Source organism: Gordionus sp. m RMFG-2023, chromosome 1, assembly GCF_954871325.1.
Source record: "Gordionus sp. m RMFG-2023 chromosome 1, tfGorSpeb1-WG-v2, whole genome shotgun sequence".
Taxonomy (NCBI): domain Eukaryota; kingdom Metazoa; phylum Nematomorpha; class Gordioida; order Chordodea; family Parachordodidae; genus Gordionus; species Gordionus sp. m RMFG-2023.
In genome coordinates, this window is record NC_088775.1 from 27,642,154 (window position 1) to 27,665,222 (window position 23,069).

A 23,069-nucleotide genomic window follows, 5' to 3' on the forward strand; every position below is an offset into this window, starting at 1 on the left:
TAAATTAAATCTGCACAACACTGTATTAATGAGAAAATTTTAAGATACTTATGGAATGAGAAATTCTGTGTTTTTTTTTATAAAACAAACACCTACAAAAGACATTAAGGTATATAACAAAACTATTAAAAATTTCTGCTGATGTCTAGGTAGGTAGATCAGAGTGAATTTTGGCCACCTCTTATTTCGAAGAGAATGAATCCCTAAATCGAATAGGTTCATGCTAAGATTTACTATATACAATAATATATTAGGTGTTCACTTCACTTAACTATTAAATTAATTATATCGGCATCTAATATATTTATTTGATTGCCTTAGGTTTATTAGTGAATTCAAAACTTTTATCTATAGATTAGCCTCAATTATGATAATCATCTTAAAACTTCCAGTACAAAAAACGAGCCCTTAGCCCGCTTTTATGGCTACTATCCCACCACTACGAAAGTTAGTGATTTGACCAATCTCTTCCCCCCGTCTCCCACATCCCACCCGGAACCTTTTCAAATTACTTCTTCTTTCTCCTTGGGAGAGGCTGAGGGTGGACCATCCACCCAAAATATTTTGACCTCAGATACATTTCAGCAGGCGCCACAGCTCATGACGTTGTTAGATTCGCGAAAGTGCCCCAACTTTCTTCGGGGATCGTGCAATGACGGACCTACGTTCAGATTCATTCATCATCAGAGTAACGCTTCGATTAACCCGCCTTTCCACGACCATCGTAACAGTATATGCGTGTACGAATCCACCGGCAAATACCAGTACGTTACGGATTCTTCCGAACTGGACGTTGGCAACCCACCCATTAAGGACAGCGATAATGAAGATTCGTTCATGTTGGATGTCGAAAGAAAGCCTATCAGCCTATCCATACCCTCGTCGACCTCCTTTTTCCTGTCGGAGTTGTCGTCCACCTCTATAACTACCTTTTCGATTTTCTCATCTCTCGTTAAGGCCACCGCCTGCCCAAACAACGCAGAGCTAATAGATCAGATCGGTGGTGATATCACCCCAAATCCAGATGCCGTCTCGAATTTCTTAGAATTCAATGATAGGTTTAATTCCGAAAATAAGTGTTTGAAATTTTTATTTCAGAATAACCTACTCTTCACATCCAAATATTGTATTTGCGGTTCTATGGCATATTTTTACGAAGACTCGAGAAATAAAATATTCAGATGCTCTAATCGTAAATGTTATAAAAGGATATCCGTATGGAAGGATACCATTTTTTACTCGAATGGCATAGGGGCCGTCAATATATTTCGCCTAATATACCTATTTTTGGAGAATTATCACGTTTCGCAATCACAATTGAGAGAAGTATATATATATATTATATGTATTTTAATTATACAATTCATAGGCCAGCGGACAAGGTTTACCACGAGCTCATTCACCCGTGGTTTTAATTTTTTCCAGCCTGCCCTTGACAGACCTCCAATGCACACACTAGGCCTAACGAATAATGTATTTGAATTATTCATATTTTAAAATAAAATAATTCACCTGAAAAAATATTGACCGAATATTTTTAAGATTTTTTTTTACATCTAATTTTTAAACGGAAAAAATGTCAATAATCTGATGATAAAGAACAATGCTCTCAAGTTATTAACAATATGGTGTTGTTTAGAGTTATAATATTTACTTGCACTGAAATAATTACAATCAATCTACATCAGGAGATATTTTGGACATTTATTAAGTTATACCAGTATATCAATTCGAAATATACAAATGAAAAATATGAGAATTTTCGTAAGTCGAAAAAAAGCAAAATTGCCTATAATATTTTGAATTGAATTAAAAATAATTATAAAAAAAATACATATTAAAATTTCATATTTTTGGTTGTAAAAAATCTATTCAAAATGCAAAACACTGTAAATTTTTGTTTACTTTATTATAAGTATGGCAAAACCTGTTTTCTTTTTCTTCCAAAAAATGCCTTTATAAATATTATTATATTATTCTAAACGTGGGTGAAAATTTTGATAAAATATAGTTTAACATAAATTAGGAGATTCTTGGGAAAAATATCAAGTCAAAATATTAATGTTTCCATGTCCGTATACCACTCGAGGGTTAATTAATTTTTATTAAATAATAAACAATTTTCAAAGTTAATGTCCAATAAGGCTTGCTAGTTTTTCTCCAAAAACAAGCTTCCCTAGACTAAACGTTCTAGAGGAGCGACAGATGTATGAGAAATTATATATTTTTAAAACATGAATTTTAAATTTTGGAAATCATCCTGAGATAAAGTAGGTCAATTTAAATCACCCCAATTTTTTAAAAAAAATTATTGATTTATATCAATATTTTTAATAAAATTCTATTTAAAATATTTTTAAAAATGAAAAAGGCTATTTTTGATCAAATTTTACCTAAAATTCCAATTATGTTTAATAAAAAATCTAACATTTTATCATTTTCATGGATAAGAAATTTATCAAGATGAAATCCCAAATTAAAAAAAAATATTCAAAGTTTTATTTAAATTTTCATTTTTAAAAATATTTTTAAAGAATTTAATTTTCGAATCGAATCCGAATAATGTTTTTATATTCATAATACAAATAAGGAATTGTTCGAATGGTATTTTTGTAGGTATAATGTTGATTTTCAGGGTGGTTGGTTACAAAAACAACCATATAATAATAATAAAGTAATTTATATATATTTAAATTTTTTTGAAATTTTGTCAAATAACCAAACATTTTAAAAATAATTTATGTAATATTTTGTTATAAACAACTGATTCATCCTCAGAAGATAAGGTTAATTGAAACATTTATATTATTTTTTAAAAAATTAACCTTTAACAGACAAAAGGGAGGAGAGGGAGAGTTTCTAAAAATGTTAGATTTTTGGGGACATACTAATCAATTGACACAAAACTAATTTATTAAGATTCTTTTAGAATATTACCTTACATTTTAAATTGGGTTAATATATCAGAACACCCATTTGGGAAATAATAGTAGCTAAAATTAAAAATAAAAAAACATCATTATTTTATAAGCCAAAAAAATAAAATTTTAAAATTGGTTTAACTGTTTTATTTGAGGATATTCATAATAGTATTCGTTTATTCCGAATCACTGATATCGACTAGTTAAGTTATATATTAATATTATGCACATATCTAATTTTTGAATCAGCTTTATATGACAATTATCAAATTAGCTTATGACTTATCAATATATATTTTTTCCAACAATTTCCTGATGGTCTACTGAAACATTAACCTTTTACTTGCAAGGTAATATTATATTAAGATAAAATTTTTTATAATATATAATATTTTTCAATCTAAATCAGCACTTCCCTGCTGACTGAAATACGAGTATTCGATTTAAATCTCGATTTGAATTTTTAAAAATCTATGCCAAACCTATAATGAAGATAATGGTTAATGAATGAGAGAGATATATATAAATATTTGATATATTTTTTAAAGGTAACTATTTAATTTTGTCTTTATATTTAAAAAAAACATGTTAATTTAATTTATAATGCCGAGCCAATTTTTAATCATTTTTTTTACTCACCGTCCAACTACCAAATTTTATAGTTATTTCCTGCCCGACTATGGTCCAGTTTCACTACTCACTCACTAATGATAAATTTGGGGTGTGATCACAGTTTTTGTTTTTATAATTTATTACTATAATAAACAAGGCGACAAAGTTATCCGCCAAGACAACCTTGAGTTATTACAAAATATTTCGCCAAGTATGCATCTATGTAAACGCCAAGGAGTGCAAACCGATAGGAGGTGCGGACAAAACCATAGAAATCGGAGAAATTCAGCTCAACAACACTAAATTTCCCAGGAGAGGGAAGCTAAAACCGCCTCAAATTTGGGTTGTAGGGGGTATTTGTCGCGATACAGATGAATTCTTCCTGGAATTGGTTAGCGAAAGAAATAGCACTGTGCTGACTGATTTGATAAAAAAAAACATATTACATGGTTTAAATTTTATTTTAACATTTATATTTTCTAAATTCTTCACACCAAGTTGAGTTAATTATTTTTTTGACTGCTAATATCTAGTATTTAATATTAGAATCAGAATTTGTAATATGCTCTTCAAAATAAAAATTTTTTTAAGGCTCTTGATCTCTCAAAAAAAAATTTAAGTGAAAATATGGGTGTTGATTTAAATTAAATTTTTAATTAAAAAAAATCTAAACTTAAATTTGTTTCATACAACCTTCGAGCTATAAGTATTTTATCATTTTGTTATATCAATTTATTTTGTAAATAATTTTATATCAATGTATTTAAATTAACTATTTTTGTTATATATGTCGTATTGGGATATAGAATCATGTAGGATTGAATCCCCACGTTTTATTCGGAATTTAAAAAATATTCCGAATCCCCATGAAAACAAAATAATATAATTACTCTTTCTTCCCTTTTTTGCCATCTGGCTGGCACCATATAATTAAAAGGCCAAATTTAAAAAAAAGTAATTAGTATAAAATTAAGGCATATAATGAATGAAAAATAAGGTTAAACATTTTTGTTTTTGTAAATTTATATGAAATATTAAATATTTCCACATGAATATAAATTTTAAAAAAATCCGAATTAAAAAAAAATTATTTATTGCAACAATTCTTTAATGCTATATGACATTTCGTTGAAATTTAAGGTTGTTCTTGAAACACTAACACCTTTTATTCATGCAACCCATTTTGCAATTGCATAACGATGGTTTCCCATAGTTTGTGACATTTCCGGAAGCTCCTAAATATTTTTAGCAGTTTAAATAAATAATTATATATTTTATGTACATAAATTAATTTGAGGAGTATATGTGGTTATTATAAAAATAGCTTAAATTACTTATTATTGATATATCTTTGTTGGGAACTTCAAAATCATTTAATTTTATAGTTTTATTTTTATATAGACTAGAGGCAATAAATGATGCTGAAATTTTTCCAGCAAACGTTCCTACCCATATTTTGTTTAATTTTTAATACTTTCTGTCAAAAAAAAAGGAGTTCAAATGTTAACTATATCAAAAATTACTAAAACCAACGAAATTCTAAAATATAGAAAAATCTAAAAGAAAAACTAAAGGAAGCACGGAACTGAAACTTGGATCTATATTTTTATTAAGTCACAGTAAGTAAAAATTCAAAAGTTTTATTATAATTAAAAAAATCATGAAAAATTAAAAAGTGATTCTTTGTCAAAAAAAAATCAACAACATATTAATTAAAAAATGACTGACATTTCTTTAATTATATACAATTGATAAAACTAATATATATATATATAAAAATTGATTGACATTATATTAGAAAATGTCACATTTACGACATGCCCCCCCCCCTTTATGGGCTGTGGCACGCCTATAAACAAACAAATAAACAAGAAAAAATAGATATTTTTAAAAGATTTGTCACGGTATATATATTCTGGGACAAAAAAAAATGATCGATATATATCGGTGTTGCATGATCAATCAAATTGCTATAGCAGATTTGTAAAATTTTATACAGTCCTTCGATTTTATTTTTAATTTAATAATATCATGATTACCTTAAATATTTCAAAAAAAATAGCTAATTTCAATGTGAATGATTGTGATAGTGAATATAACTATGGGAAATACCAAACTCGAAAGGGACAATAGATATTCCCTAAAGCTTGTCAAATCATCTGCTTCGTTTTCTTTGTCTGCGATATCCATTCGTAATAAAGAATGTTCATTGCCTAAATTCATCATTGGTGGTACTGTGGTATTCCTTTGTGGAGTTTTGGGATAACGAAGACGTTATTATTATAATCGGGTGGTTGTAATTGTTCCGAAAGGTGGAGTGGTGGAGTAAACGATAATTCATGAGCATTGGTTTGATAATCAACTGGACACGAAGGAGAAACAACTTTAAAAAAAAACTTTACTTAAAAATTTTTATGAATAGAGATCTAGTGGGTATTTGTATGAAAACAAATTATTATAATACTTTTTACAAAAAAATTATATGAGGAATCTATTATAATATTTTAAAAAAAAACTTATAATATATTTTAAAAAAAAAACTAATAAAAAAAAACTTATATTAATGTATACTTTTTACAGCGCAAAGCACATTATAACAAACAAAAACTATTTCTCCCATGTGCTTCAATTTTCTCAATAATATTATTACAATATCCCTTGGTGTGAGCGTCAAGTGAAACAAATAACATAACCTTCTAATTCACTCACGCGAATCCCCCAAAATTAATATTATTCATTACTACTTTTAAAAATAAGTAAGGACAAAAATTGGCAACCATAGAACTGGGAGAAACAAATATTGAATACATCAACCATCTTCTTACCAAATGTTTAAGTTGATCAAAATTAAAATCACCAACTATTTGAATACCCTTAAAAAAAACTTTCTATTAATCTAATAAAAAATAAAAACATCTTTTCATTACACTAAAAAAAAACTTTCTATTGTTTTCATTACACTAAAAAAAAAACTTTCTATTAATCTAATAAAAGATAAAAACATCTTTTCATTACACTAAAAAAACTTTCTATTCATTTAATAAAAGACAATATGCAAACATCTTTTCATTACATTGAAAACAAAACTTTATTTAATAAAAGATAACATTAACACAAATCTGTTATTCATTTAACAAAACAGACAAAGAACATTCCTTAACGAACCAAACCGAAGAAAACTTTCCATATCATTACCATGTTGACAAACTTTTTATTAAACCCGTCTACATTGAACTATGATTTTAATCGAAAATGACCAACAACCCGTCTATATTGAACTATGATCTTTAATATGACCAAATATATTTCATTACCATGTTGACAAACTTTTTATTAAACCCGTCTAAATTGAACTATGATTTTAACTGAAAATGACCAACAACCCGTCTATATTGACATATTTTCAATATGACCAAATATATTCGGAAACCGAACCCATACGAACCCCCCCCCCCCCCAAAAAAAAAATAAGACGCTTCTTATTATCCCAATCTTACATGATCGTGATGACGAATCACAGTCACCCCTGTTATTAACAAAATTTCACTTAATTTCTAACCCCGGTTCAATATGACCCGACCCTTTTCTCATTTGGTTGCCCGATCGTCAAACAATCGGGCCCAAACCTTTTGTCCCACGGCAAACCGCCCTAATTTTACTTCCATTGAGGTAATAGTTTTCTTCTTTGGTTTTAAGAAATCCAAAGGACCCCGTGTTCGCCTACCTAAAAATAACTCGACAGGCGTAACTCCCTCTCGATTACGAGAATTGAGGTAATATAATTGAGACATGTAAGCCTCCTCTTTATGGGTTCCAGCCTTTTTGATCCAATTTTTAACAATGGCTACCATCCTCTCAGCTTGTCCATTCGAGCTGGAATGATATGGTGGAGCCATAATGTGTTTTGTCTGTGACTCAACACAAAACTGTTTAAAATCTTCACTGACAAAGGCGCGACCCCCGTCAGACACTATCTTGTCCGGAAAACCGAGCATATAATTCTCTTAATTTTTTAACAACAATTTTTGTGGTATATCCATGTACTTCTGCATATTCTATCCATTTAGAATACGAGTCTACCACTAAAAAATATGTCCTTTTATCAAGATCAAAGAAATCGATGTGGATACGTTCCCAAGGTTTCTTTGATTTAGGCCAAAATTGCCCTACCTCTTTACGGGGCATAGGGGAACAGGCATTACAAGGAACGCATTTCCTGGTAATCCGTTCAATATCTTTACCCATACCAGGCTACCATACATATTCTCGTGCCCAAGATTTCATCTTGTCTCGACCTTGATGGCCGGCATGCAATAATTTCATAATTTTACTCCGTAATTTATAAGGAATTACGGCCCTGTTTCCCCTCATAATACAATCATCAACAATTGATAATTCTTTCTGTATTTTTTTATATGCATCATATTTGTTTTTTTAAGGTTTATCTCCTGATAGACTTAATTTTATCTGACCTAGAACTTTGTCATTCACAGTATTGGCTTTCAAATCCTCCCAATTTGTAGGACCCCCTTTTAAAATATAAGACAGAGAACGCACTAAGGCCTTCTCTCTATCACTTATACTACTATTTATTTCCGGGTCTGCACAGCCAGAACCCAACCTGGACAAAATATCCGGCGAATGATTCTCTTTGCCCCGACGATATCTAACCTCCACGTTAAAACTGCCCACTAATAATAACCAACGTTGTAACCGGGGAGATAGCATTAACTCCCTATTATCTTTTCGGAATAGGTGGATTAACGGCTTGTGGTCAGTAAAAATTTCAAATTTTTTACCAATCAAATATTCACGGCATTTCGTCAAACCGAAAATCACGGCCAAGGCCTCCTGTTCAATTACCGAATACCTCGTTTCGACATCCCGAAAAACTCGGGGAAAAAAAGGATGGGTCTTTCCACACCCTCAATTACATGTAATAAGGCTCCTCCAACACCTTTGTTGGAGGCATCAACCGCTAAAATAATTTCTAAATCATTGTTGAAACAGACTAAAATTGGCTCTTCCCCAATTTTTCCCTTTAAAATTTCAAATGCTTCTTGTTGCTCTACTTTCCAATCGAAATGAACACCCTTTTTTAATAACTCATATAACGGGGCAGCTACCTTCGCAAAATCCTCTATAAAACGATGATAGTAATTTACCATATCCAAAAAGTACTGCACTTCAGCCTTATTATTGGGCTGCTTCAAATTTAATATATTTTTCAAATTTTTTTGCAATGGCTTCACCTCAATCCCATTTATTTGATGGCCTAAATATTCGACCTCTATTACGCCCAAAATGCTTTTTTCTTTGCTGGCTCTCAAGCCTTTACCATGAATTCTTTTAAAAACTCCCTCCAGACGATGGTTATGCTGCTCAGGCGTTATCCCTGTAATTAGCACATCATCCATGTAATAAAATACACCCTCTAGTCCTTGGAAAACGGACGCCATGGTGCGCTGAAAAATAGGCGCTGACACACTCAACCCAAATGGTAATCTACAAAAAGCGAACAACCCTTTGGGAGTCGTGATCGTCAATAATTTAAGAATCTCCTCCCTCAAAGGTAATTGTAAATAGGCTGACGAAAAATCAACCTTTGAAAAATATTTCGCTCCCTTCAACTGGGCCAAAATTTCCTCAATTCGGGGTAAAGGATATTTAACCTCTACTACCCATCGATTAACGGTTACTCTGAAATCAGCACAGAGTCTCAATTTACCATTTGATTTCTTAACCGGTACCAACGGGGTTGCCCATACACTATATTCCACTGGAACAATGATACCATCTTTAACCCATTGATCCAATTCTTCGTCAATTTCCTTTTTCCATTCAAAAGGACTCGACGACACGCTAGGAAAATAGGTGCAAATCCTTCCCTTAATTTTATATCTACTTGATAATCATTAAGACAACCTAATTTGTCTTCGAAAATTATTTCATATTTTATGTAATTCATGAATACCAATAGCAACCACTGTGGTTTTATCAATGCTAATGTTGTTTTCAACCATTAATTCCGTGGACTTTACATACCTATCAGAATTACGGGTTGAATCATTTTGTTTTACGGTTAAATCATTCCCTTCTATTTCACGGATATTTTTTCGAGCAATATTTTTAGGTTTAGTCTCGTCTCGGGCTGAACCATTATGTATTGCAAAAATATTCCAATAATTACTGAAAGGACCTAACTGAACAATCCAATCCCACCCCATGATGGTTTCCACATCTTTCTTTACTACCCATAAATCTAGGAAAAATGTGGTATCATGAAGAATTACGCCCAATTTAGTTTTTCCCAAAACTATTATCTCAGACCCATCAAATTGTCTGACACACATAGATTCTTTCTCGAGCTTACCTTTAGGCCAATACTTAAAATAATTTCTTCGAGACATTATAGAAATGCTAGCCCCTGTGTCGAACAACATGTCAATATCCCTCGAGTCAACTCTTACGATAACTCTTGGACAAGGACGAGGTTCGACTAATCTCTCAGTCATTAAAATATCATATGTTTTAATTGACTGATCAATATTAATCTCATTTGAAACATCAGTTTCATGAGAATTCTCATTTGAACATAAATTCAACTCGGAATTTAGTGGTTCCTTAACAATATTCATATTTTTTTTTGCAATATAACTGGGATATTTTTCCCATCTGAAAGTATTAATATTCCTTTCATCGGAATATTTAAAAATACCCCTAGGATATTTCTCCTATTTAAAATCATTAGAATCTTTATTATTTTTATCATCATGAATAAAAAAATTTCGGTTATAACCCCTGCTTTTACGAGAATTATATCTCATTTCAGCATGATTATTTACTTTATTATCATTTTTCCATCCCGATCTCCTACCTACTATATGATTACATTTGCAATCATATAGTCAATTTTTGATACAGTTTATGGCTACATGTCCCGGTTTGTTACATTTAAAACACAAACGGGATTTGCCATAATTCGATCGTAAAACATCAAATTTATTCGTGTTAGTACCAGAAATTTTTCTAACATTAAAATTTTCTAATGCCAGTTTCTTTAACGGAAAACCTTCACGAAAATTTTGTTCTTTGACTACGCAGGTCTCCACCTTGTGACCCACATACCCACAGCGGGTACATTTCAAATCTTCTAAAATTTTCTTATGACCTGAAAAGCCATTTTTTTCAATGGAAATATTTTTTTCATTTGTCCATGTCGGACCACGTATTTGGCCCTTATTAATATTACTATTCGCCATAACCAACGTATTTATATCTTGATATATAATCTTAATCACTTCTTTTAATTCTTTCAATTCCTGGAAAATAACTATAGATCTCTCCACACTATCCAAACGATCATCGTTATTATCTTTCATCGTTTCCACCTTTTCAGGTCTGCCGTTCTTGATTTCATTTAAAATTCCATATAAACTACTTTCCAAGACCGAAATCTTTTTCCAACAATCAGCCGACACCGGCGTGTCTATTTTCCAATTACCATATACTCTGGTCGCAACCAGCGTACATTTTTCAAACAAAAATTTTATCATAATATGTAAGACATACAGTAGGACCAACAATAAAATTGTCACTAAGGCATTATTTACATCAAATTTATCAACCATTTGATACAAACTTTGATAAGTAATACTCGGATACTCCGAAATTTTATCAAATACGCTAGGCTCAATATCAAAATTAAATATAAAGCCCATCTCATTATATGAAAAATTTATATTACTTTAAAACGGCCGTGTTAAATTTCTAAAAATTTACACAAAAAGGTGATTGCGTTGTGTTCTGAGGCGAGATACAAAATATAAAATAAAATATTTTTTTTTTTTACCTTGAAATACCGAATAACCCTGGAATCGAAACTATCCTGGTAGTCTCGGTCAACAACTGTCAAAAAAAAGGAGTTCAAATGTTAACTATATCAAAAATTACTAAAACCAACGAAATTCTAAAATATAGAAAAATGTAAAAGAAAAACTAAAGGAAGCACGGAACTGAAACTTGGATCTATATTATTATTAAGTCACAGTAAGTAAAAATTCAAAAGTTTTATTATAATTAAAAAAATCATGAAAAATTAAAAAGTGATTCTTTGTCAAAAAAAAATCAATAACATATTAATTAAAAAATGACTGACATTTCTTTAATTATATACAATTGATAAAACTAATATATATATATATATATATATAAATTGATTGACATTATATTAGAAAATGTCACATTTACGACACTTTCCCTTCTAAATTTTTAGGAACAAAATATCTCCAGAGGTACCATTTGCATCGCCCGGCCCGGATTTTTTAAAAAATAAATATTATAATTATTTTTAATGGTGATTTAAAATATTTGGTTTTAAAATATACAGCCCAGCCTGGGTATTTAAAAAATTAAAATGCGACATGACCCGTGTATACCCAGACCGGGCTTAGGGCCGGACCTGCAGGCCTCTGAAATAACTGATATGAATTATCAATTAATTTAATTTTAATATAAATTAGTAATTGTATTGGGCGAGATTTTTTTCATAGAATTTCTAAATTATTACATTTTGAAATGAAAATTTATTTTTAATATGAATTAAGAATCTTATTGGGCGGGATTTTTTTTCATGGAATATCTAAATTATTACATTTTGAAAATTTATATTAATACAATTATTTTATTTTTAATATTAGTTAAAAAAAAATTTTTAATGCCTCAAATTTTTTTATTCAAAAAAGTTACAGAATATAATTTATATATTAAAAACACTCAAATACAAATCTATTCAAAATATACGAAAGGAAATGTAGTTAATATTTTTAACAATTCCGTCACTTTTTTACTGTTTACCAATGAGGAAAATTATGTGAAAACTATATACATTGCTACTAAAATAAGATTCCCGCTTTCGAATTGTTCATAATATTACTAATAGTTCTTGTTCAAAAAATGTTGTAAAATTACATGGAAAAATAGTTGTGCTACCAATAATATTGGGAATAGTATTTCTAATATTTTAAAAAGGGCCCCTTCTTTTATTTTATATTTAAATGATCGTGGGCGGCAAAACATGATTATTATCGAATAATTGGACAAAATAACTTTATCTTAGGTCACCACTTGTTATTACCTATCCATATGACAGAGAACAAATATCTATCCTAAAAATTTAGAAGGGAAAGTATTAAAAATTGAACAAAATATGGGTAGGAACGTGTAATGGAAGAATTTCAGCACCATTTATTGCCTCAAGTCTATATAATACTATAAAATTGAATGATTTTGAGGTTCTTAACAAAGATATATTAATCATAGGTAATTTAAGCTATTTTTATAGTAATCACATATACTCCTCAAATTAATTGATGTACATAAAATATATTAATTTTTTATCTAAACTGCTAAAAATATTTAGGAACTTCCCCGAATGTCACATAATTGGGAAAACATCTTTATGCAATTGCAAAATGGGTTGCATGAATAAAAGGTGCGAGTGTTTCAAGAACAACATCAAATGTTCAACGAAATGTCATATTGCATTGAATAATTGTTGCAATAAATAATTTTTTTTTTAAAAAATATATATTCATATGAAAATATTTATGATTTCATATAAATTTACAAAAAAATGTCTTTTAACCTTATTCCTTTTCATTCATTATATGCCTTAATTTTATACTATTTACTTTTTTAAGCATTCTCTTATCCTTTTTGATAATTTATATAATTTATTTATTATAACAAAATATCTCTTAAAAATAAAATTTTCTGGTGCCAGCCAGGCTGCAAAAAAGGAAGAAAAAAAATATTATTTAATTGTTTTAAAAAATATATTCCGAATCCCAATTATATTTTAAAAAAAAGATTCCGAATAAAATGTGGGGATTTAAGATCTCGAATCCTCACGTTGGGATTCCGAATCCCACATGATTCCATCCAATACGACATATATATATACTTTAAAATTTGTTATATTGACATAGTTGTAAACTTTTATCATTTAAATTGAAATAAAGAAATTTCTATTTAAAAATTATTACTGTTCATCACTTGTTACATGATAGCAGCAGTGGGATTCGAACTCACGCATATAAAAGTTTACAACTAAAAAAATATAACAAATTTTAAAGTATATATTTATATATATAACAAAAATGATAGTTAATTTGAATACATTAATATAAAATTATTTACAAAATAAATTGATATAACAAAAACGAATTTTCGATTTTTTTAATTTTTTTTATTTAAAAATTTAATTTAAATCAACATTCTTCACTCGAAAAAAATATCTTAACCATTTATAGCTTTTATTTTTCATGATAGCGTTGTTCAAATCGCAATCTTCATTTGTTAATATCCTATGATGTCATTACTTTTCGTGATCATATTCTATGATGTCGTTAAATTTCTTGATCGATCAACATTCTGCTAAATAAATCATCTCATTTTTTATTCAAATATTTATCAATAAGTGTACGTATTATTTTTTATGTAATGTATATGTTTTGTGAGTGGATGCTAATTATTGTGAAATTTTTGTGTTTTTAAGATATAATCTTCATACCGTACGGATATTGTTCTCTTTCTTACTGGCCTCGATACGTTAGGCAAAAAAATTTTTCGATTATATCTTTTCCAACACTTCCCCTCTTGTAAAATGTGATAGTAGGTAAAGTGTTCTGTTCATACGTGATAATTTTATCGGTAGTAACTCTTTTAAAATGTGACCGTAGGTAAAGTGTTCTTTCATACGTGATAATTTTTTCGGTAGTAAATCTTTTTTTAAGTTGATCTAAATGTCTCCTTATTACCCCTTTTTTTGTGTTTATTTGATATAGCATATTGTTTTCTTTGTTTATGATAATGCTTTCGTCCCATTTGTTTACTCCAAACATTTAGATAATGAAATAAAAAATGCAAATCTTGTAATATTTGGGCAGATAATCCCATTAACACACAGCATCTATGGATGATAACGACAACGCCATTCGAATGAATACATATTGACTACGCTGATTTTTTTAACAGATACAGGTTGCTTATATTAGACGTATACGCTAAGTTTTTAATAATCACGCCGGTTAAACAATAACTGCCGAGATCACAATAAAAGAATTAATGAAAACGATGAGCTTATTTGGCATTCCAGAACAAATAGTCACGGACAATGGCTCAAATTTTTCAAGTCAACAGTTTAAAAAATTTTGTGGAATCCACGGTATACATTACTTTCTGACTTCAGTCCACCATCAGCAGTCCAATGGGCAAATCGAAAGAATGGTTAGAACTTTCAAAACGAACACGAAAAGATGCATGGAGCAAAATAATATAGACTTAGATATCGCTCTTGAAATTTTTTTTATTCAATTACAGCAATACATTTAAACACGGCAGGTATTCCTTGAAGGAAACTAATGTTTAATCACACATGAGAACCAAATGAGATTTAATAAAGTATATAAAAAACAACGATAATATTTTGCTCATGACTTTACCGAAAAACAGAACTATGGATATCGGAGAAAAAATTGGTACAAAATATGAGTAAACAAACGGGACGAAGTCATTATCATAAACAAATATGCTATATCAAATAAACATAAATAATGGGATATTAAGGAGACATTTGGATCAACTTAAAAAAAAGATTTACTACCGATAAAATTATCACGTGTGAACATAACACCTACTGTCACATTTTACAAGAGGGGAAAGGTTGGAAAAGATATAATCAACACAAGAAATTTTTTTTTGACTAACATATCAAGGTCAGCTAAAAAGAGAACACTACCCGTACGGTATGAAGATTATATCTTAAGCAAAAAATTTACAATAATTAACATCAACACAAAACATATACATTACATAATTAAAAATAATACGCATACTTATATAAAAAAAAATTTTTTGATGAGTATTTGAATAGATTTATTTAGCAGAATATTGATCGATCAATAAATTTAACGACATCATTATAAAGGCTATAAATGGTTACGATATTTTTTTGAGTGAAGAATGTTGATTTAAATTAAATTTTTATATAAAAAAATCTAAACTTAAATTCATTTTGTTGTTAATTAGTCGAGCGTAGTCATAGTCATGGAAATCGACTAAAAACTTTAGCGACTAAATTAGTCTATTAGTCGACTAAAACGACTAATTTAGTCGACTAAAAGGACTAATATAGTCGACTAAAAAGACTAATATAGTCGACTAAAACAACTAATATAGTCGACTAAAACGACTAATTTCGACTAAGTTGATCTATTTAGTCAGCATATAGGTAAAAATATATATTGTAAACATATTAAGTTAAAATTTACGTGAAGATTTATCATAGAAAGTGACAATTGTCATAATCGTTATTTTTGAACTTTTTTTAATTTTTTCAAAGCAAAGTAAAAATATATATTGTATAAAGATGTTAAAATAAAATTTCAGTGAAGATGTACCATAGAAAAGTGACAATTGCCATAATCGTTATTTTTTAACTTATTTGAATTTTTTTAAAGTAAATAGGTAAAAATATATTGTAAAGATGTTAAAATAAAATTTCAGTGAAGATGCACCATAGAAAAGTGACAATTGTCATAATCGTTATTTTTTAACTTTTTTTAAAGTAAATAGGTAAAAATTATATATTGTAAAGATGTTAAAATAAAATTTCAGTGAAGATGTACCATAGAAAAGTGACAATTGTCATAATCGTTATTTTAGAACTTTTTGAATTTTTTCAAAGCAAATAGGTAAAAATATATATTGTAAAGATGTTAAAATAAAATTTCAGTGAAGATTTACCATAGAAAAGTGACAATTGTCATAATCGTTATTTTTTAACTTTTTTGAATTTTTTTAAAGTAAATAGGTAAAAATATATATTGTAAAGATGTTAAAATAAAATTTCAGTGAAGATGTACCATAGAAAAGTGACAATTGTCATAATCGTTATTTTTTAACTTTTTTTAAAGTAAATAGGTAAAAATTATATATTGTAAAGATGTTTAAATAAAATTTCAGTGAAGATGTACCATAGAAAAGTGACAATTGTCATAATCGTTATTTTTTAACTTTTTTGAATTTTTTTAAAGTAAATAGGTAAAAATATATATTGTAAGGATGTTAAAATAAAATTTTAGCGAAGATGTACCATAGAAAAGTGGCAATTGTCATAATCTTTTTTAACCTTTTTGAATTTTTTAAAACAAATAGGTAAAAATATGTATTGTAAAGATGTCAAAATAAAATTTCAGTGAAGATGTACTAGAAAAATGACAATTGTCATAATATTTATTTTTAACTTTTTTGCTGAAACGAGCTGACTTTAGCCTACGCCCGTTATTATTAACTGCCATAATTGACGTGTATGGTTTCGCAAACCTCGCTAGCTCTAAATTGACAACTCATGATAAATAATATCTAGATTTCATAAATACTCATAAAACTTATTCAATTTATAGAAGAGTTTATAAACTTTTGAATAAAATTTAAAATATATAAATTATTATATATTTTAATAAAAATTAAAATTCTGTCATGTAAAAATCTTTTGAAAATTTCACAAAATTTTATTTCTAAATAAAATATTTAGCAATCATTTATTAATGAAAACTATATTAGGATAAAATTTTAACCTTCTGGTTTATTTAATTTTAAAATGAGATTAAATTGTTTTCCAAGCCCCGGGGTTTACCTAACCCTAGTCTCCCCTATACTATTTTATAAATATGTAATTTAACTTCTAATAAAGAAGGTTATAATATTGTATAACAAAATATTCAAATAATAGCTTTAAATTAGTGATCTGCATCGAGCCTAATTTTTCAGGCCCGGCCCGAAATATTTTTAAAAAAGTTTACCCCGGACGGAACGAAATTTTTTTTAAAAAAATTTACCGGCCCGGCTCGAATTGATTTAAATACAGAAATTGATTTATATAATTTCTAAATTCTCTAATTAAACGATATTTAAAAAAATATTCGGCCTCACCCAGCCCAAATCCAATTTTTTTTAAAAAAAACCCGGCAGGACCTTGCAAATGGTACCTCTAAAGGTCTATGATTTAAAATTTTACAATTACAATACTATTCTTAAAATTAATCTTTTTATTATATCAGTATATTCTAAAAATTAATATCTTTTCTTAAATTAAAATTAGTAAAAAAAAAATTATTTAAAAAACAATGAATTTTATATCCAAATAAATAAAATTATTCCCCTCTCTTTTGGTGCCAGCTAGACGATAATTATAAGAATAAAAATATTTTAAGTTATTTATTTTTTTTATCTTAGAGAAAAATTATTATTAAAAATATAAACAATGAAATTAATATTAAAAAAATAAAAATTATAAAAAAATAACAAAATAAATAAATATAATATTAACCCGAAACTTTTTATAAACACTTTTTTCATATGATCATTTTTAACTTATTTCTTCATTGTTTATTTTATTTTCTATCAAATTTACCTTTCTTATATTAAAGTTTCGAAAATGACTTGTGAAATTTTTATTTAATATATATTTTATTTACATAATAAAAGATCAAAAAATATTTATTTTTCTATTTGTATTGCACATAATAACAAAAAAATATATCTATATTATATAATAATCTAGTGTAATAATTTATTAAATTAATTGTTCAAAGGAATAGATCGGATTCCCTCTTCGATATATCGTATCGTATGTGAATAGAAGGCTGAAATTGAAATTAGTGAAATTAAATAATAGGCTAGTAATAGCCTCAATTATATGAATTCTGTTATTGGGTTTGGGATATATAGAACGATACTGATTTTTCAAAATGCCAAAAAAATTCCTTTATTATTTTAAATAAAATTTACCAAATCAGACACATTTGGTAAAATGGGAGGTCTTCTCCCCCCCTATCATATTTATATGCTTCTTTATATTATTACAATATAATTTTACGCTATATTATTAATGGAAATCTGGTAGCAAGCCTTCTCTAAAAGATCTTGTAATTTTGTATCTTCACAATAGAAAAAACAATATTTACATCTCATTTTTTTATTATCAATATAATTCATTATAAATATAAAATTATCATTTATTTTGACATTTTTTTTTGTAGCATGAATATTAAGAATCATATAAATATGATAGGGGGGAGAAGACCAACCATTTTACCAAATGTGTCTGATTTGGTAAATTTTATTTAAAATAATAAAGAATTTAACCCTATCAAATAACTAAAAGTGCGTATATGATGTCACAAAAATATAAAAAAATGAATAAAAATAATGACCTTATAAAATTTATGAGAAATATTTAAAAAAAAAGATTATAAACCCGAGGAAAATTTAAAACATAAATTGGCCAAAGGCCTTCAAAGAGAGAGCCTAGCATAATTCAATAAAATATAGTAAAAAAAATTATCCAAAGGCCTTCATTTCTCGAAAAAAACTTAGATAAACTTAGAATATTTGGTGTATAATCTTAGTAATTGTTTAATATAAATATGAGGGCTAACTTTGAAAATGCTAAAATTAATTTCGTAATTATATTCATTTTCGAAAAGCTATTTAATACTTTGATAGAACTTGTAATTTAAGATCGTTCACTAAAGTGAATAAATATTTAAAATGTATTTACTCACAGAATTGAAATAATTAAGTCAAAGATATTATAGTTAATTGATATACAAATAACAGATGCAGTATTCTATATTTAAATATATTTCGTAATTAACATTTTAGGAAAAAATAAATTAATCTCACGAAATCTTAATCTAACATGTTTACAAAACATATTTTTACCTATTTACCTTAAAAAAGTTCAAAAATAAGGATTATGACTTGTCACTTTCTATAGTACACTTTCACTGAAATATTAATTTAACATGTTTACAAAACATATTTTTACCTATTTACTTTAAAAAAATTCATAAAAGTTAAAAAAATAACGATTATGACAATTGTCACTTTTCTATAATACACTTTCACTGAAATATTAATTTAGCATGTTTACAAAACATATTTTTACCTATTTACCTTAAAAAAACTCAAAAAAGTTCAAAAATAACGGTTATGATAATTGTCACTTTTAGTACACCTATATTGAAATTTTAATTTAACATGTTTACAAAACATATTTTAACTATTTACTTTTAAATAACTCAAAAAAGTTTAAAAATAACGATTATGACAATTGTCACTTTTCTATAGTAAACTTTCACTGAAATATTAATTTAACATGTTTACAAAACCTATTTTTACCTATTTACTTTAAAAATACTTAAAAAAGTTTAAAAATAACGATTATGACAATTGTCACTTCTACAGTACACTTTCACTGAAATATTAATTTAACATGTTTATAAAACATATTTTTACCTATTTATTTTAAAAAAAGTTCAAAAATAACTATAATGACAATTGTCACTTTTCTATAGTACACTTTCACTGAAATATTAATATGTTTACAAAACATATTTTTACCCATTTACTTTAAAAAAGCTCAAAAACGTTTAAAAATAACGATTATGACAATTGTCACTTTTCTATAGTACACTTTCACTGACATATTAATTTAACATGTTTACAAAACATATTTTTACCTATTTACTTTGAAAAAACTCAAAAAACTTCAAAAATAACGATTATGACATTTGTCACTATTACCTAAAAAATTATCTATCAAAAGATATATAATAGATTAAATTACGTAAAATATAAATATATATTAATCATTTTAAAAATATATTTAAAAAAATTTATTAAAATAATATATTAAAAAATATCAATCAAAAAAATTTATTAAAAAAATCCTATAACACAAAAGTTAAAAAAATTAGCGATCAAAAGATATATATAAAATATAAATTAAAAAAAATTTAAATATTAAAAAAAAATAACAATCAAAAATATATTTAAAAAAATTTATTAAAAAAATAAATACAAAAAATAAAAAATATAAAAAAAAATATCAATCAAAAAAATATATTTAAAAAAAATTTATTAAAAAAACATAAACACAAAAAATAAAAAAAATTAGCGATCAAAATATATATTAAAAAAAAATATTGATCAAAAAATATATTGTAACAAATTAAAATATCTTTTAAAAAAAAATATAAAATAAATTTATAATAATAAATTAATATTAAATAATAATAAATTAATCTCAAATAAATAATAAATTTATTAATTTGTAAAATAGAATACATTGCCTGATTTAAACCGGCAATGTGCACATTGCCTGGTTAATTGCCGAAATAACAAAATTACCCTGCCTACCACTATCTCACATTGCCGAAAATATTCCGGCAATGTATATGTCGTAATTTTTAAAGGGATCATGACTATCCGGGATCTTCACGGGATTTAAAGGGATAACTAAAAATTAGGGTTTTAAATTAAGGAATGATAATACGGGAGGATATCACGTTTTAATCGTGATAAAGAGGAATCTTATTTTTAAAGCGTTTTCCACGAGTTTCGTTGCGTTTTTTAATTTTCAATGTTGTTTTTTTGGCCTTATGTTATAAGATATGTCTAGTATAGGGTATCAATCGATAGAATCAAAAGATCTATTCAACTGAAATTCAATCTCTGCCCCATAATGGGCGGTCGGATGGGGGTGGGTGAAAAAAATAATTTTTTTGATATGGGTATGAATCGATAGCTAATCAAAAGATCTATTCAACTGGAAGTCAATCTCTGCCCCATAATGGGAGGTCTGGAGGGGGGGGGGTGGGGGGTGTAAAAAATAATTTTTTTTGATATGGTTATCAATCGATAGCTAATCAAAAAATCTATTCAACTGGAAGTCAATCTCTGCCCCATAATGGGCGGTCTAGAGGTGAGGGGGGCGGGTGTAAATAATAATTTTTTTTGATATGGGTATCAATCAAAAGATCTATTCAACTGGAAGTCAATCTCTGCCTCATAATGGGCGGTCTAGGGGGTAGGGGTGAGGGAGGCGGGTGTAAATAATAATTTTTTTTGATATGGGTATCAATCGATAGCTAATCAAAAGATCTATTCAACTGGAGGTCAATCTCTGCCCCATAATGGGTGGTCTGGGGGGGGGTGTAAAATTTTTTTTTTTGAAATGGGTATCAATCGATAGCTAATCAAAAGATCTAATCAACTGAAGGTCAATTTCTACCCCATAATAGGCGGTCTGGGGGGGGGGAGTAAAAAATAATTTTTTTGATATGGGTATCAATCGATAGCCAATCAAAAGATCTATTCAACTGGAGGTCAATTTCTGTTCCATAATGGGCGGTCTAGAGGTGTGGGAGTGGGGGGTGTAAAAAATAATTTTTTTTGATATGGGTATCAATCGATAGCTAATCAAAAGATCTATTCAACTGGAGGTCAATGTTTGCCCCATAATAGGCGGTCTAGGAAGTGGGGGTGGGGGGGGTGTAAAAATTTTTTTTTTTGATATGGGTATCAAATAAAAGCTAATTTTAATATGGTTTGACTGAAAGTCGTCATTCTTGATTTTGATAGGTATGACTTGTTGTGGGGTGTTGGGGTAAGGGTGGGGTATGTGGGTAGGAGTGGGGTGTAAAAAAAATATTTTTTTGATATGGGTATTAAATAAAAGCTAATTTTAATATGGTTTGACTGAAATTCTTTATTCTTGGTCTTGATGGGTATGACTTGGTCTGGAGTGTAGTGGGGGTGTAAAAAATAATTTTTTTGATATGGGTATTAAATAAAAGGTAACTAAAATTTTTTTTTTTTGTAATAATAATAATCACTATAGAGGGCGGGTCTAGGTCTTGGAGGGTGACGAATATTTTTATCAACATAAAATATAGATGTGGGTATCAAATAAAAGCTCATTTAAATATCTTTAGATAGAAATATTTATTTTTTGTCTTGATGGGTATGACTGCCAGCTCTCAACATATTAACAAAATGTCTAGTTGGATAGAATTTACAGAAATAAAAGAGAATGAAGATTAAACAATTTTTTAAATCTCTTTTCGTTTCCGATCCTGAACTTGAAATATATAATTTGCAGTGTTCTATTCACGATATTCCATAGCTATTTATTTAGTATCGATATTATCATGCAACATTTTTTTTAAAAGAGAGATTACGGTAGCTCGATACTAAATAAATAGCCAAAATTATTATAATAATTTTTTAATTAATTATCATTATCTTTTAATTTTATTTTAAAATTTACATTTATAAATATGCATTGTAAATATATTTGTCAAAAAAATAAAATTTTTTAAATGTCGACAGTATAGAATGATAATAAAAATGATTTTGGTACAGATCATATCGACAAAGGAATATCCCTTGAAAATGATGATGATATGGAATTTCCTTTTCCCTAATTACAAATTATTTTAATCTCGATAAAAAAAATTAACACAGGATAAATTTTCTGTAAGATGTGGCCGAGGTTTTATCATCAAAAGTTGCTTCAACTTGAGAAAACATTTAAAGGTAATATATCTTTAAAAAAAATTAGAGCATCTATAATGTTTTTGAGTTAGATGAGTTTATGTGATTTTATGGCCTACTAAACAAGCT

The 23,069-nt window shown here is 27.8% G+C and overlaps 1 protein-coding gene across 2 annotated transcripts in view; it reads left to right on the forward strand.

The window, feature by feature from the left end:
• The window catches only part of LOC135931079 (uncharacterized), a 52,697-nt gene that overhangs the window by 19,954 nt on the left and 9,674 nt on the right, over positions 1–23,069 (forward strand). Inside the window, exons 2-3 of one of the 2 annotated variants that reach the window (XM_065467945.1) lie at positions 322–1,326; positions 3,691–3,982. In XM_065467945.1, coding sequence (XP_065324017.1) covers positions 601–1,326; positions 3,691–3,982 — 1,018 coding nt within the window. In that variant the 5' untranslated portion in view covers positions 322–600. The remainder of the gene's footprint in view (positions 1–321; positions 1,327–3,690; positions 3,983–23,069) is intronic. The other variant, XM_065467944.1, reaches the window with a different exon arrangement.